Source organism: Leuciscus leuciscus (assembly GCF_965113295.1).
Source record: "Leuciscus leuciscus genome assembly, chromosome: 8".
NCBI classification, from domain to species: domain Eukaryota; kingdom Metazoa; phylum Chordata; class Actinopteri; order Cypriniformes; family Leuciscidae; genus Leuciscus; species Leuciscus leuciscus.
In genome coordinates, this window is record NC_138732.1 from 19,395,841 (window position 1) to 19,414,214 (window position 18,374).

At 37.2% G+C, this 18,374-nt stretch overlaps 1 protein-coding gene across 10 annotated transcripts in view; it reads left to right on the plus strand.

The window, feature by feature from the left end:
- Nucleotides 1-18,374, plus strand: part of dlg3 (discs, large homolog 3) — a 99,652-nt gene that overhangs the window by 45,035 nt on the left and 36,243 nt on the right. For all 10 annotated transcript variants that reach the window (XM_082178027.1, XM_082178033.1, XM_082178030.1 and 7 more), the window contains 6 exons: nucleotides 12,910-12,963; nucleotides 13,343-13,393; nucleotides 14,740-14,864; nucleotides 15,567-15,736; nucleotides 16,066-16,202; nucleotides 17,788-17,932. In XM_082178027.1, the coding sequence (XP_082034153.1) occupies nucleotides 12,910-12,963; nucleotides 13,343-13,393; nucleotides 14,740-14,864; nucleotides 15,567-15,736; nucleotides 16,066-16,202; nucleotides 17,788-17,932 (682 nt within the window). The remainder of the gene's footprint in view (nucleotides 1-12,909; nucleotides 12,964-13,342; nucleotides 13,394-14,739; nucleotides 14,865-15,566; nucleotides 15,737-16,065; nucleotides 16,203-17,787; nucleotides 17,933-18,374) is intronic.

Consider the following 18,374-nt stretch of genomic DNA (forward strand, 5'->3'; position numbering starts at 1 on the left):
CTGCAAATCTGGCCCCTCCGTGGGAGGCAGATTGTTTTGGCAATTCCTGATGTGATACGAACATTTAAAACAAAGCCTCTTTTCATTGCTATTTGGCAGTAAATACACCAGCATATGGATACACGTCCTCATGAATGTATTCATAATTGCACACAGAAAGTAGTGGCACAGCACTTGTTTTTCTACTGTCATTCTTGCTGTTGTCCTACTTACTGTAATTCTTCAAATTCGACACCTACACAAATTGGTCAGCCAAGCTGAAGGCAGGCACATGAAGTGAATGAAGCGATGTGGGCGTGATGAAGATCAGGGATGTAGCCCTGATTTCATAGTCATGACTTCGGAAGAGAGGAGAGAGATGGAGAATGAATGAGAGGAACATGGAGTCAGTCAGAGGTGCCCTCTGTCCTCTTTGCTTGTTGTTTTAACCACAGCTCTCAAAGTAATGTACAGCATTCACCGTGAGCTCGACGGCGCTGCTATGCGCTCCGGTGCCAACTGTGTCTGTGCTCATCTCTGTGCTGCCTTCAGGTGGCCCGAGCTGCTCGCAGAATAAGCTTACAGAGACAGTAATGTCTGAGCCTGTGAATCACGTCTGCTGCACGGAGCGTTATGGATCGCCAGAGTGACTGCTGGAGAAGCAACATGCAGCAAGGTCATGATCTGAGAGGATAAGATGACTTATCACAGGCTATTCGCTACACGGACAATTACAGTCACTATTGCGTTTCATAAAGGGATAGTCATAATTTACTCGCCCTTATGTCTTTTGAAACCTGTACACTGCAAAAATGTGTTATTGATTTACCAACTAATGTAAATTGAACAAATGCTTAAAACTAGCAAAAATAACAAAAGCTTAACTTAATTCAAAAAACTTTATTTAAAAGATGTTATTTAGAGTCATAATGTCCAAGGGAAGTTTACTTGTCAAATGTATTTGTCTTTTACTGAAAAATGTATACATAAATTAAACTATTTATTTATTATAAGTCATTTTAATAATCTTATTCAAATATTAATAATATTAATATTCATTTATATAATAATGATAATAATAATTTGAAATATAATAATATAATAACCATATATATATGTATATATATATATATATATATATATATATATATATATATATGTATATATATATATGTATATATATATATGTATATATATATATATATATATATATATAAATATATATGTATATGTATGTTGGCTAGCAGGCGAGCGTATCAACAATATACAACTTCCATAAACAACAGATTGTCCCGACAAAGTGGAAACTGCTCCATTTCAGGAGAAGCTTTTGTGCGTAGCTTGCATTGTACTTTCAGGTAGATACTCAAGCTGTTCTCTGTAAAATGTGCAGCACAGATAAACAGATAAACTTTGGGATTATAATCTCCAGGAACAGTGTTTAAAATAAATTTGAACCACTCTAAGTTTGTCAGCCTCAGTAAGGTCAAACAAATGAAACAAAAAACCCACATCTCTTTGACATAGCAGCAGCTCAACCAGGCCTCGTCCACTTTTTTGCGTGCTCCGTGGGTGGGGATTATTTAAATGAGTAACATTATGACTTCAAAAAGCCCGGAAAAATCGCATTGTAGTCCAAATGACTTCTGTTAAATAAAATATTTGCCTTTGGAGTGGACTTTGAGCTTTGTAACCTTGCAGGTCTTTTTTATGCTCAAACAGCAACATTACACACTTAGTAAAGTTGAAAAGTGGAAAAGCATAATAAGACCCCTTTAAAGTTGGCCAGTCCCTGGTTCTTTTTTTCATTGTATGGAAAAGAGAAGCGTGAACATTCATCAAAACGTCTCTTTTTGTGTTTCTTGGATGAAAGAAAGTCATTTGGGTTTGGAAGTTGGAACAATATGCGTAAATGATGGCAGAATTTGCTTTTTTGGGCGAACTTTAAAAAGAGAGCACAAGTCCTGAAGTCACATTTCTCATAATGACACATGGACAACACTGATTTCAAAAGAAAAAGGAAAAAATAATAATTTTGAGTATATTACTTGTTCTTGGCACAGGACACCACGCAGAGGAGTGGGCACAGCTCTCAGCTTAGCAACAAGGGGTAGCAACCAGCCAGTTAGCAGTGAAGAAGTCACTCGAAACAGCACTTGTTATTCGTTTCTTTCATTCTATATGAATTGTAATTAAGTACAGTTACATGTTAGTATAAATCTCCATAGCAGACGCAGTGGCGTATCACATCCCTGCATCAGATTCTCTCTCAGCCTGTTGTGATAGAATGCAGAGCACTCTGACTTCTCATCTCAATGGTGACTGAGGCTGTGTTCGCTGTGTAATGATAGAGATGATTACAGCACTGCTGCGGCAGTGGTTCACGTAACCTGGCAACAGTGTGATCAGACAGGGCAGGGTAGATTGAATTATTAACCCTTATTCTGCTGATGTGTTCCTCGTCAACCGGCAACCCCCCGCTAGTCAGACTGACGCTGCATAACTCGCCATATATCATATACCGCAGACGTTAAAGGCACATACTCAGGCTAGCTCTGTTTATTTATAGAGCATGTAATATTTAATATCATCTTTTAGCGCTATCTGAAGGTCAGATTGGTGACCTCACTGAGGCTCATTTGGAGCAGCTTACCATGACCAAACAGAACACACAGCCAGGACATGCTTCAGTAACTTTGCAAAAAGGATGGAGGAAAAAAACACTCCTGATTGCTTAAGGACCCATATACCATCATGGTAATTCAATTCTTAAAAGGTTAGTTCAAAATCAGTTCCCAAAAAAGAAAAATCTGTCATTATTTACATTACAATCTGTATTTGTAAATCTATTTTTTTTCTGTGAAACGCAAAATAGACATTTCCTGAGATTATTATATAGTTCTTGCCATACATCAAGCTCTAAACAAAAAAAAAAACTTAAAAAGGACTATAACATATCCATACAAAAAAAAAAAATATATATATTTTTTAAGCCAAACAGACCAAAATTAAAATCCTACCAGGGTGGGTGTTTAATTATTTTTATTTTTTTATTTTTTTTTATTGACATGAGGGTGAGAAATGATAACAAAATGTTCATAATTTTTGGCCGAACTAACCCATTCGTTTATTTGCGTTCGGTGCTACGGTAACCGAAATGAATTTCCCTTTTTAAGACCTGTTTGAACTTGATTGGCACGTTTTCCCAGATGCATTAAAGAACCTGCAACATGTTTCTGCATGTTCTAGAAAAAAAAAAAAAAAGAAGTCTTTCTGATGTCCACCTTTCCTCTCTACCACATACATTCCAGTGTCTCTGACTTTCCCCTTCTGGTGTCCGTGAGCACCTGTACCCTAGCGCAATGTTGGGTGCATGGTAATTAAGTCTTATTGATTGAATTGCAGCGTGGCTTATAAAACCCATTGAGACTCAACAAGAGAGGATCTAAGAGTAGCTACTCTTCTGTCTTAGTTTCCTAAGCATAAAACACTTTACATCTCCATCTAGAGCGCTGGATTTGCATCAAGTAGTGACCTTGAGCTGTAAGCTGCATTGAATGTTGACATGGGAAGAGTTGCACTACATTGTTTTCTTTTTTCTTTTCTTTCCTGTCCGTAATCCTATCAGAACAGACCTCCGGCCCATTTGTGGGTTCCAAACCAGCAGTTGAGAACTTCTGATCTAGACCCTCCAAGGTCTCCTGTAGTTTCTAGTTCATGAAGCGTGTGAGTTATGGCTCGTTTCCACTGAGCGGTGCAGTACAGTACAGTACAATACGATTTGGGACGGTAAACCCTGATCTGGTTTGCGTTTCCTCCGCCAACAGTACGCTTACTTATTAGGCGTGGTGTATGCCAGAAAGTAGCTATCAACGTAATTCTCAAGCGAAGAAGAAAGCGACACAGTAAACAACAATGGAGGACATACAGCAGATCTTGTTCTTGCTTCTCGGCATGTGGCTGTTTGTCACAAGCGCGCCGACATTGTGTTGCAACGGTATTGTGTTTCAATTGTATATTAAAAAATGGCACCTCTTGTGTTGTCATTCCCCTTGTAATATGCGCAAGTGACGATTCTCTGTCAACCAATCAACGTTCTGCAGTGAGTCTATCTACACCCTTTAGGTACCGGACTACTGTGCTAGGTACCCCAACGGAAGGGTCCCAAAAAAGTGGTATGGTATGGTTGGGTATTTTGGTACCATTCTGGCAATCGAAACGGAAATAATTGCGTGCCATACTGTACTGTACTGTACTGTACCGCTCTGTAGAAGCAAGCCAATATTCATCCTCCAAATGGATTTCTCCCCTGGTGCTATATCAAGCAGGATGACTTGAAGCACAGAGCACACATCTGAGCATACAGTATCTGACAGAACTGCCTTCATGATGGGATGCAATTTAAAGGACGCAGTTAGAGCAGTATATAGACTGTATGTAATAACATATAATTACATGTAACAATAATAATAGATAACATATATTAGTGCTGTCAAATCAATTAATCGCATCTAACAGAAAAGTTTGTGTTTATGTAATATGTGTGTATCGTGTATATATATATATATATATATATAATATATATATGTGTGTACACACATATTATATAAACATAAACGTTTATATTAGATGCGATGAATCAATTAATCGATTTGACAGCACTAATAGGAATGAAATAGAATGGAAAATGGAAAAATGTAATAAAAAATTTAATTAGTTGTATTAAAATGTGTATTAGCCTATTATTTAAAAGAAACATACATTAAAGGAGGCTACTGTGCGTAATAATATGTGTGATTATCCTGTCCTGTATACTCTTTTTGAAACAGGAGCTCTCCTTTATTTAGAGCGTTTAGAAATGAAATTGTTATGGTTTAACATGTCAAGAGTGTACTGATGGTACACACATGGACACACCCAAAAACTGAATGACGTGGCACTGAATGGTGTGATTGTTGAGGCTTGCAAAACAATGTAATTGACGATACCTGGCACCTATGCTGTGTGATTAGAACAGAACCGAATGTGCCTAGGTGGGCATGTTAATAGCACTTTGTGGCTAGAACGGACCACTGTCATGGTGTCGTCGCCAGTGTATGTCCTGAGAGAGATGAATGAGGGAGGGCGGACTCTGCCCGCTCCTTCCAGTCAATGCAGAGGCCAGAGTAGCTGTTGCCATAGTAACACATTGATTATTTAACAATTTGGATGAAGCGCTTGCCCCGGTGCTTGCCTTGATTCAGTGAGAGCCTTTGTCGGATTGCGGTCCCAAGGGTCTCTGGCCAAGTCCAATTAGGAAAGCCTGACAGGGGCAATTGCGTAGCGAGCTAATGCAAATTCACTCCTCTAATGAGCAAACTGAAGCTACAGCAACAGTTACAATAAATGAGCTGCCTATCCAGAGTATTGACTCGAGATACAGAGACATGTTTATTCATTGATTTTCCTAGGTTGCAACAGATGGAGACAGTTCTGGCAGATGAGCCATCAGTGGACACACGTGGAGATATTACAATTTGACAGCAGTTCTGTAGTTGTTACAGAGGTTTGTTAAGAAAAAGACAAGAAGCCTAAGGACAGAGTTTGAAAAAGTAGATGAAAGTCAAATTGTGTTCGCAGTACTTGGAACGGATGTTCAGACGCGATGTGCTTGCTCGATTACGCGTGCGTGTTTGTGTGTGTTGCAGCTGGAGATAACTGAGCAGTGACAGCTGGCTGATAAAAAACAGCCTTTAATGATTAGACATTGAATTAAAAGGAAATTAAGGGATTTATTGTAACATAATCCAGATTTGTCTAATCCCTCTCGTACCCTTTAGACTTTCCCTTCTGCCACATCTGGACACCCTCCAGCCTTGTGCTGTTTGTAACTCTTTCTTCTTACTGTTTCTCTTTTCTCACCTCTCTCGAGCCAGTCTTATGTGATTGCACAAAAGTTTAGAGGTCTTGTAAGCATCTGGAATCTTGTCAGGATTCTTGTCCAGGGGAATCATCCCTACGAAAATTCTGTCATGATTTACTCACCTTCATGTCGTTCTAAACTGTCTTTCTTCTGTGAAACACAAAATAAGATATTTGGAGAGTGATGTTTTGCATACCATTGACATTTTATGGACAAAAAAAAGTAATTTATTTTCCACAGAAGAAAGAAAGTCAATAAAAGGGCAATAATTTTGAGGGACACAATTTTCATTTTAAACCGATTTCAAACCGCGTTTTTGAGACTGTCTTTGGTTTAATGCAGAAAATAATCAGCAATGGTGTTGACTTATGAATTTGCACATGGTTTGTCTTAAAACATATTAAAAACACATAGACATATAAACAACATTAAAAGCTGTATTTTCACCACTGGTGGACTTTAAAAGACTATTTTAAGTGACTAAGTGGCTTCAAATGAGGTTTGCAACGCATTTTATTTCTGTAATCAGACATTTCAAAGTGAAACAATATATTCAATGAGAGACATTTAGGGCGGGACTTGATTTTATCCATCTGTAATTGATTGGATTATGAAAAGTAGGAATTATGTACTAGAATTGAGCCAGATGGTTGGAGGGACAGGGTTAAAAAAGTAAGAGGGATTTGTCTTTACATTTACATAAAAAAAATAAAATAATAATGACAGTTTGGTATAACACTGATAAATCATTCACAAAAAGAACACAAATAAGCATTAAAGGAAGTAGATATTATCAATTTTGATTTCATCAACTTTACACCATTAATAATTTGACAGAAATAAACTTTAGGTTAGCCTCCATGTTTAAAGTTTGTAATGATCATGTCCTTAAAGGGATATTTAATGAAATGAAAATGATTTACTCACCCTTATGTTGTTCCAAACCTGTATGACTTTCTTCTGTGGAATATAAGGAAGAAATTCTGAAGAATGTCAAAAACATAGACAAAAAATTCAATAAAATCCACAAATTGATCCCCTGATGGAACCCCTAAAATATTCTATATATGAAGCACCTGACAGAAACCTTTAAGGTTTTGTAAAGAACCTTTTCTTCTAATAGTGTGAGTAAATGATGACAGAAGTTTGTTTTTGAACTTTGAGGTGAATGTAAGCTGTATGATTAGCTGTGGCTAGCCTCCGCCAGCTGTGGCACCACTTGCTCACCTGCCCCTGTCACAGTGATTTGGCTGGCTCAGATGAATCTTCAGACCCGGTCTGCTCAGAGCATTAAGATACTGTCACTGCTGCTGCTCCATCATGCTTCTCAAAGTTGTGCTTTTTTTTCTTTTTTTTTTTTACTGAAAAAACTTGGTATATACAGCAGGCTGGATGTTGTTTTGAATATCTCACTGCAAAACAATGGGCAGCTGCAGTTGTGTAGGGTGGAAAAAAGATTAGAGGCTAGAAACCAAAAATCTGTATGACTTTATCCCAGAAAGCCCAGGGCTGGTGACGCCCTATGTGACTCCACCATCTCACCTCTCCGTCATCCCTCTGCTTTTTAATCTGGGATAGAGAGTATGAGCAGTGATGGTTTAAGCCTCTCTTCAGGACATGGACACTTCAGGTCACATATCGCTGTCATATAGCTCAGTGATACCACTGCACATTCATCCACCGGCTCCTCCAAAGACAGCGGCAGCGTTCCGGATTACTGCATCTGAGATTATCATCCTCCTTTATCTCGTTTGCTTATGTTGCATGATAGAAACATTGTGATTACTGCCTGTATCCCCTAGACCACGACGATGGCTTTTGCTGATGGGTTTAAGGGCCCGATAGCGTAGGAGGTCTGTTGTGTTATTACAGCAACACATTTCATGCTTAATGGCATCTGGAGACTTAATAGTATTGTATGGCTGTACATTCACCTATTTCCTTGCATCACATTCTCTGTGCTGGAACGTCTCAGTGGATGAGAGAAGAAGGCGGCACTGATTTTAAAATACACTTCGGCCTTTAGCTTTAACAAATCTGTCCTCGAACGTGCCAATGTGCAGCTGCATATGAATATAATTCATTGTCCAAGATGTTCTTACAAGGTGTAGAGACACATTATGCAGACATTGTGCACTTATGTTATGCTCTTTTGCAACTATACAAGGGGGCGTTGCACTTGTCAGAAGCCTTTTCACAAACAAATCAAAATTATGTTTGACTGAAAACACAATGCTGAAGATAAAATGTGTTAGTTCCTTTTATTATTGTAATTTTGCTCCCGGTTTATGTTAGTGTGTCTAATTTTGTCAAAGGGCTCTAACGTCTTTTTTACGCCTGTTTTTTTTTAAACTGTTGACTCAACTAGCAATAGCAAATAGTGAGAAACCTGGGCTTTTATACGGTGTGGTGTGAAGTAGACTTTGAATGAGTAGATGATAACGATAGAAAAGATGTTAAAAGTGTGAACTTTCTATTTTATTACCCCGCATACCTTGATGTTTTGCATTCATCTGAGAATGGACAACAACTGGCACCTATCATAGATTACACTACCATTCAACAAAAAAAAATTGGAAATAAATGAATACTTTTAATGAACAAGGATGCATTCAGTTGGTCAAAAGGGACAGTAAAGACGTTTATAATGTTACAAAGTAATTATATTTTAAATAAATCTTATTCTTCTATTGATCGAAGTATCCTGAAATAAAATGAATTACGGTTTCCTCAAAACTGTTTTCAGCATTGATAATGATAAGAAATGTTTCTTGAGCAGCAAATCAGATTTCTGAAGGATCATGTGACACTCAAGACTGGAGTAATGATGCTGAAATTTCAGCTTTGTCATCACAAGAATAAATTATATTTTGAAATATAATCAAATAGATATTTATACAACTTGAATAGTTATTTTAAATTGTAATATTTCACAATATTATTGTTTTTACTTTATTTTTGATAACATAAATGCTGTCTTGGTGAACAAGAGGCTTTCATAAACATTTAAAAATCTTAGCAAAACCCCAAACTTTTGAACGATAGTGTACAGTACCTCACAAGACTGAATCGATCAGTTGAAAAATAGTTCACTCAGAAATGAAAATTCTGTCATCATTTTATATTCCAAACCTGTATGACCTTGTCTTCTGTGGAACACAGAAACATTTATTTTGAAGAATTTTCCCGTTGTTTTTGTCTACGTGGTAAAGCAACATGTCAGTGGATTGGTTTGAAACATAATTTCCTTCAAATGGATAAAACATTAATTGTTCTGTTTAAGATGACACTACCCTTCTAAAAGCCATTCACTCTGACAGAGTACATAGTGTTTCGTGTACAGTAAGTACAAAGTGTATTGCACATAATTTGGGATGCAACTAGGATCAGTCAGCACGTAGGTCACTCAATATGTAAATCATAATGAGATTACTCACATCCAGATTTCCAATAGTTTTTACACAAAATGGCGTCTGATGCTTTTGCACACAAATAAGCGAATCATGTAATATTGAATCATTACAAGCGAGTCTTGTAATATTGCATATGCTCACCAATGCAGATTCTTCTAAAGAGCAAACTTTAAGAGCAGGTCTTTACTCAGTGTGCAGATGTCTAGATAGAGCTGATGCTGCGCTAACCTCTCACACTGGAGAGCGAGCTGTACCTGAGTGCCGTCTGCATCTGTGAGGACCTGTCACGAGGATGGAAGTGTCAGGTGAAAATAGAGATGGTGACGTAGGAAACGCTTTTAGAATATGTTCTTGTAACTCAAATGGTCTTTTCAGGTCTTTACTGCCTAAGAGAGGCACAGAAATTATTCAGGGTCTGCAACTGAAACGCAATCAGCCACAGCTGCTGTGACAGCCAGAGGGAATGTGAGGGGGGTGAATATCTGTGCAATATAGCTGAATGTTATATAAAGCTTTCTGCAGTAGTTCTACCCATGTACGCAATGTAAATTTAGCAGTCAAAAGTGATCTTAAAAATGTGTTACAAGTGATATTAAAAATGTGTTTCACTACTCTACATATATGTGGATTATTATGCCAAGGCTACTAAGAGAGGTAAATTGCAGAAGTACTGCAAAATCTTTTTTTCTTGCAGTCTTCCAGTAATAAATATCAAAACATCCTTAAAGCAATCTAAATTTGTTCAGGATCAAAATTGTGCGTGATAAAACAATGAGGTCTTATTTTAGTATTATTTATATACTATTATAGTATTTATTTATATATTGAATTAGTTTTTATTTTTATATTAAATTTTTTTTTTTTTTTTATATAATTTTGTATGCTTTGTCAATTTTATTTCAGTTTTAGTAATTGTAGCACTTCAACTTAACCTTAATTATTTCAGTTAGATGACAAGACAACAAGTTTAAGTTTTTCATCTAATATTATTTTATTGTATTGTATTGTATTGTATTTTATTTCTTCTTGATTTCAATTACCGGAAACCATTTCAGTAACACTTTGTTTAAAGCTTTTATATAATGCATTATAAAAGTATTTGCCATGCATTTCATTATGCCATGAAATGCCCCTTATAATGCATTGTATGATCTTATGAATAATTGTAACAGTTACATTATAATACACCTTTAGAAAGTATAATTCATTAAAACACGACAAACTACCAATTTCAGATGTAATAGGGAGTCTGTGTATATTGTAATGAATATTAACTTTGGTTACAATTATTTGTGAAAAGATATAATGCATTATAATGTACATTATGTACATGCCTTTATAATGCAGTATACATAAAAGCTACATAAAGTAAAGTGTTACCACAATTTCTAATAGTTTTTGTTAGAGTTTTAGTTAACAACACTGAAAAGAACATAATCTCAAATTAAGTTTATTTATGGTAGAAACATGAAAAAAATAATAAAATAAAGGTATATTCTATTATCTTGCACAATTTTATTTCTTGTTTATCTAATTTTAAGAATGTTTATATTTTTACTGGAAAACAAGATAAACACTGATTAGTTGACAATGTGTGTGGCTTGATTACAAGAGTTCTATGGGATTTAGTATCAATTGGAGTGATAATCTAGTGCTTCACTCCTCAAGTACTGAAAGGGGTGGAGAGGTAGTGACCATCTCCTCTACTGGTCAGCCGGCGGCCCTGTCAGCATCACCTCACCACAGATCAATCAGATCAATTCTCACAAACACAACAAGGTTTGCATGTGAAAGGCCATGAATGTCAGTTGGTTCACTGCCTCAGTTCATTCATGTTTTGTTAAGAGCATGGACTATTCTATGGTACTACCTAAAACTACAGAATGCAATGAATTTGTACACTCCCACCTCTTTGTTATAAAGAACTAGTTTACAAATATGTCTGTCTCATCCCCCATGTCATTTGGCACCTGTGTTATTTGCAACACAAAATGAGAATATATTCTGCAGAATGTTCAAGCTGCTCTTGAGTGTATGAATGTAGACAGTGACTGCCAATCTCCCAAAAGCATGAAGCACTTACATTTTCTTTTTCTCACAAACAACAGACTTGAAATATAGCACACACCCCAACAAATTACGTGTTGGCTTAACATTTTTTGCATACATTTTTTTGAATTATGACAACATTGAGTAGAATTAGAGTAACTTAATAATAATATTTTTAAGTTGATTACTCTAACTACTTGAGTTGTTGCCATGGCCCCGATTAATCTTATCTATTTCAGTTCAGTTCCACAGCTATCAGCTATCAAGTGTAACTTATTTAACGTGTACATTTATTGAGCAAGTAAGATAATTAAAAACTAAAAGGTCTTTACTTTCGCTATAAAAACAAAAACAAATAAAATAACACTTAATTTCAACATTTATTCTTCTTATCCAGTCTTATGCAAAGCATGCTGGGAACTAGAAATCCTCTGCCTAATTTCAATATATGGAAATATTTTACACACAATATTAAATTGATGTAATTATTATGCCAGCAGAACTCAGCAAAATAATGTTTGCCACTCAAAAGGTGTAATTAAAACAATAAGTTAGAATTTTAACTTGCAACCATGCATTTATTTAAGTTGTGGTAAAATGTCACCTGTGCACAAGTCATATGAAGTACTCTCATGGTGTTTTTATGGAACTTTTGACCTTTTTAGAGCTTGACAGCCCCTAGTCTGTCTTTCTTTGCCTCTTTTTTTTTCTCCTTTTGTGTTACTCTATAAGAAAAAATAATAATTTGGGGTTTGGAAGGACATGATCCCTTTGCAGTCATTTGGAACTCTTTTTATTACCAGAGCAAAAATAAACATTTGAGAATGTTTGCACATTTTGTATCTAAAATGTAAGACTAAAATGTTACTAAATGTAAGCTACCATTCAAAAGTTTGGGGTTGGTAAGATTTTTTTTTAAGTCTTTTAGGCTCACGTAAGCTGAATTTTCTTGATCAAAAATACATTAAAAACAAAAGTAATATTTTGAAATATTTTTTAACATATTTTAAAATGTCCAAGACACATTACTTATTATCAATGTTAAAAACTTAACAATGTTAAGTTCAGCGTTGATTTGAAATAGAAATCTTTTTTAACAACGTAAATGTATTTACTGTCACTTTTGATCAATTTAATGCATCGTTACTGAATAAAAGCATTCATTTCTTCCCCCCCCAAAAAAAAAAAATCTGACTGACCCCAAACCTTTGAGCGGTAGTGTAATCATATCCATGCTGATATTCATGTGATATTGCTTAAACATGAAAAATGAAACTAGCCGGAGGGGAAAAACACACGCAGTACTGTCTCTCCTCGGCTCGACTGCAGTTCTCTTTCAGCGGCAGACCACAGGCCGTCTGTAATCTTCACACCTCCAGTCCTGTCCTCACTCTTCCCCCTGAAGCGTCACATCATGGCGATGATGTACCATGCTCTATTGAGACCCACTGTTCCCATGGCATGCATTTACTGTCTCCTCATGACTGCGTGTATGTGTGTGTGTGTGCATATGTGTGAGCCGCCATTCTCACACACTGAGGTAATGTGCATCTCTTCATCTCACAGGCAAACCCTCCCCCCATCATTGTGAACGCAGACTCACTGGATGCAGGCCCTTATGTAAGTATCTGCTTCATGCTCTCAGCACCTCCAGTAGCGCCTGCCTGCCTGACTGCCTGCCACGTGGAATTATCCCCCTCAGCCCGGCCAAACCTTTCCTGGTGTACATGAGATAATAACAATAAAAATATGCAGAGATTAAACCACAGCAGATGTGGCTTTAATGCCGAGTGCAATTATTATTTAACCGTTATAATGAGTAGTCTTTGACTGTGTTTATCAGCCCTATGCCTTGTACATGATTCATACCTCTCATTTTTATTGTGCTGAGTTTATAGCGATTCTGCTTTTTACATAATTAATGATAGTTGACCTTCTTGTGTATAATTTGTTAACATTACTTGTCTATGTTAAACTATTTTTCTTTTGTCTATTACAGGTGAACGGGAGTGATGGCATGTATAAATATGAAGAAATCATTCTGGAGAGGGTAAATATCATTCAGCTGTTTTAAATGTCTGTTATTTTAGGGTGTCTTGTAAAACTTGCCAATATTCTCCTCCACCAATGCTACCTATGAGGACCTGGACACTAGATGGCAGTAAATGTTGAGCTACGTAAATGCATGCAATTGAACTTCAGGCAATTCAATTTATAGCTGTGGTACATTATCAAAACTGATCATCACCTCAGTTTCTGTCAATTCTAGAACACAGTATACAGTCAATACTTTAGAAACACAAATAATGATCAATCCTGATGAAAATCTATAGATATATTAAATTCTTTGTAGATTACCATTAAATCAGTAGGTTTAAATGAGAGTTGCATTAAATGTATTGATATAAAGGAAAACAGATGATAATGAAAAGTATTACAGTATGAACAGCAGTAACTTTAAATGAATGTCCTGTGTAGATCAAAAACTTATTAGGTGTAGTGCAAAAGTTACATTATTATTCTCATTATTCTCAAGTCAGTTGAGAATAATACTTGATAATTTGAAAACACTGCATTTTGATTATATTTACGGACTACTAAAAGAGTTTTGAAAATGTACCACTTGTGAAAATACCATGCAATTTATCTGAAGTACAGGTGCTGTTCTTATCTACAAAGAATTATCATTTGAACTATCATGGTTTTAACATTGCAAAGTCTTTTCATACCTGAAGTTTGTTCAATGCAAATCAATCTAAATCTATCTGCAAAGGCCATTCATTAAACAGCAGTGGATGTTAGATTTGGGTGCATCTCTGAGCTTTCAGCATAATTGCAGGGCTGTTCTGTAAGTGCCATTTCTGTACGCTGAGGCCTAAATAAACTATGTTAAGATCTCACATGTTAAAAGGTCTGTGGGTGTGAACGCTTCTTTAGTTGGAGCTCTCGCAGTGGCTCTGGAGCATGAAAGGCTCACTGGGATGTCTTAGCTCCACTCGCTACTAATTTGCTCCGACCGTCGCTCATTAATTATAGAAAATATTAAAGTGAAATCTTTTCTCAGCTGTCTGCTTTAGGGCCTGTCTTTTGAGATGTGACTGTCAGACAGACCAGTCTGTCTCAGCTTTTTGGCACTGGAATGAAAACAGCAGTGTAAGAGGTGATGAAGTATGGAGGGAGAAATGGGCGGAAGCGGATACGATTTTTGGATTCTTGAAATGCGCACCACAAATTCCTATATATAGCAGCATAAAACTGTCCATGCCTTGCTGGTGTTTACAAAGTATTGAGAGCCAGGTGTCTTCCGAAAAGCAGATGCAAATGTTATCCACAAATCTTTGTGAAATGTCTGCATTTCCTCATCTATAATATTCTACTCATGTATGTCATTAATAGGGCAACTCTGGCCTTGGGTTCAGCATTGCTGGAGGTGTGGATAATCCACACATTCCTGATGATCCAGGAATCTTCATCACAAAGATCATCCCAGGAGGTGCCGCTGCCATGGATGGGAGACTAGGGTGAGTGATCTGTCTCTCAGGGTCTAATATTCATTTTGTGCAACTCTTGCTCTGTTCCAAAACCTAGTGAGCTGCCTGCATAGGCAGTATTTTAAGGCATCATAGGCAGGCTTTCATAGGCTGTTCTAAAAGGTAGACATCTTAATTATGCTGTCTAGTTTGTCCAAATTCTAAGGCAACATCGCATGTATACTTTACCGGAAGAGGCAATACTTTAGGATGAGCTTGGTTAAAAAATAAATTCAAGATGGCGGACATAGCGAGAAAAACGTCAATACTGAAAGGTGTCTAATAAAAGTTAATAAAAAATTTATTATTTTGCTCAGCATTTTTATCCTATTAGAGTATTAGCTTAGCAACTAACTAACAGTGTCAGCTTAGCAACATCCACACGATAAGGAATTTTGGGTGAAGAGCAAAATAAGGGCGAAAAACTTTCCCATGCGGATTTTCATGTGAATTAGCTGTGTATAAGTTTGAAAGTGACTTCTGAGGGATATCACTGTGTATTGATAGTGAACAAGGGACTTTTTTGTGACCGCACCTTATGTTGAGTGTTCCAAATTGGGCAGTTATCATTAGGATGATCTCTAAGAAGGAATCTGGCCAGTTTACTTGGTTTTGGAACAAAGTCTCTCTCTCTCTCTCTCTCTCTCTCTCTGTTATTTCTGTGTTGACTTTGAATCTCTTCTTGTGTCTAAGGGTAAATGATTGTGTTCTGCGCGTGAATGATGTGGACGTGTCGGAGGTTGTGCACAGCAAGGCAGTGGAGGCTTTGAAGGAGGCCGGCCCAGTGGTCAGGTTGCTGGTACGCAGAAGACAGGCTCCTCCGGAGACCATTTTGGAGGTCAACCTACTCAAAGGGCCTAAAGGTTAGAGGTGCTAAATGTGCACCTAAATACATTTGAGATACACACAATATAAATGGCTGTTATGCACGATATCACTTTTATAGCAGTTCTGAATTATTTTGAACTTGTGTTGAATTCGTAAACATTGAGGCATTTTATAATAAATATAAAGTTAAAATAATTGTGCAAAATGCATCAGTGCACATTTTTTATTTTTTTCTCATTGAATTCCCTGTTTCTCTTGAAAAATGCCACATTAAGTGGCAGATTTTGAGTGTCATTTCATGTTGACTTCAACTTCAGAAGATCTGATTTCCTGGTTAAAATGTAACTCCATTCTATCATTCAAGGTCTTGGCTTCAGTATTGCTGGAGGTATAGGCAACCAACACATCCCGGGTGACAACAGTATCTACATCACAAAGATCATCGAGGGTGGGGCGGCACAGAAAGATGGACGTCTGCAGACAGGCGATCGCCTACTAGCTGTAAGATTTCATCTGCACTCATGCACCTCTGTTCTTCACTATATGTAGAGCCAACACATAGGCAACCTGGTTTTATGCATTGGAAGTTCATTGCATATCTTTGCAGGACCATTTTTTTCAGTGAATTTCTATATGCTTCAATGACCACAGACACTGTTGTAGGCTATTATGTCGTATTATAGACAATATATCTCATGTGTGAAGATTTATGGGCCACCGTGTGATTGATGTGAAGCTGAGCGCGAACTCAAACAAGGACACATCTGTGATAAAAGAGAAACACTTGCATGGCACACAAGTGCCAGGAACTGAGCAAGCTTTGACATGGTCATAAATGCCATAATTAAAAGGCCATGCATCAATCACGGCAGCCATAACTGTAAATATGTAAATATGCCTTTTCTTCCCTTTCTTTTTTTGATTCAGTCAGGGAGCTTGATTTCTTGAACAGAGTGCCTAGAGTTGGTCACATTTTAATTATCTCTGTCAAGTCTGTGATCACCAGCTGCACTGTTGCTTTTTGTGTGTGCTAGGTTATAATGTGACAAAGTAATAACAAAGTTATAAGTTATTATAAACTAGATTTGATACTGCATCTGATAATAGTGTGTATCCATAAATTTTTTGGGAGGATGGTGCATTACAAGAATGTAGATGAAAAAATCGGTTGTGAAAGTGACACTTCATCATGCACGGGGTCAGGCAAAATTCAAAATTGATGTATTATCTCAATTTTATTCAATGAGTTGACATTTATATTGAATTATCTAAGTTGTGTGTTTCATGTTACCTATCATCTTGGTATCAGTAACTGAAAAGTTATATGTATTATGAAATACTACATTAGCAGAAGTTGTGACTTTTGCATTTAATTTCAATTAAATTCTGCTTCCTTTCATTCAAATTAGAATTTGGATTCTTGTTTACAGTTAACTACTCTCCGGTCACAAATTGCTCCAAGTTTTGTGGCATTTTCAAATTTGTATTTAAATCTTTAAAGCAACTAAGAAAAAGGAATGCCTTTTAACTCTCAAAATAAATCATATTTAAAATTGCCTTTATATTTTTTGGGTAGTTATTATTTTATTTATGTATGCTGCTTGGATTTATTGTGGGTGTGTTTAACAGTGATAATGCGTGTTAGTTATTTGAGGTGTAATAAAGAAAAAAAACTTTGACCAATCCGTTGGCGTCTATTGAACAGTGAGTATTTCAGAGAGGCAGTTGTGAGTCCAATTCGCTATATACTCACATTTCAAACAGACTTGACTCCTTCCACTCCCTTAGAACAAATTGGACACATTTCTATCTGTGAAGCACTTAGTTTTCTGTAGTGTGTAGGTGCCCTAAAGCTTACAAAGGAAAAGCGCTACGCTTTTCCAGCTACCCCACCCTCTCGTCCTTCCTTTTGTGACCGGACGGCTGAGAGCTGGAGAATTGAGCACCGTCGTCGATTGTTGGGCCATCCAGCCTCCGCTCCAGTCGCTTCCTTCCTACATCTTCAAATGTGCTGTCGTGAACATTCTGAGTCACGCTTCAGAGACCAGCCGATGTAACATGCGTGTGTGTGTGTCTGCCTTCGCAGGTGAATAACATCATACTTCAGGATGTACGTCATGAGGAGGCTGTGGCCGCCCTGAAGAATACTTCAGACATGGTCTATCTGAAAGTGGCCAAGCCGGGACCAGTACATCTCAACGACATGTACGCCCCGCCAGACTACTCAAGCAGTACGTACCTTCTTTTGCTGATGTCCATCAACCTTATGCCCTTAAAAACATTCCTAAACTGTCTATTTTATAGCCCAAACACATGACTTTTCACACTACATTGATAAACGTGAAAATGACTTTGCGGTTAGGGCAATTCAAACATAACCTACATCCATATCTGCTTTTATCTGTAACCCTGTAATGAAACCGAATGGTGCAGAGCCTGTGAGTGCTGTGGAGTTTTGTAACAGCACTGTGGTGTAGCAGTGGGCGCTGTTTTCAGACACCCACACACACTGCACTGCTGCTCCCATCAGAACACTGATCCCTCCCTCCCACTGAGAGACGAGGCTTTCACACAATCCACCTGCACAATTGCACACGCAGCGGCCAAAATTACTACTTATGACGGCTGAATATATCTTTTTGGCCATGAAACTGTATTTAGCATTTTTATTGA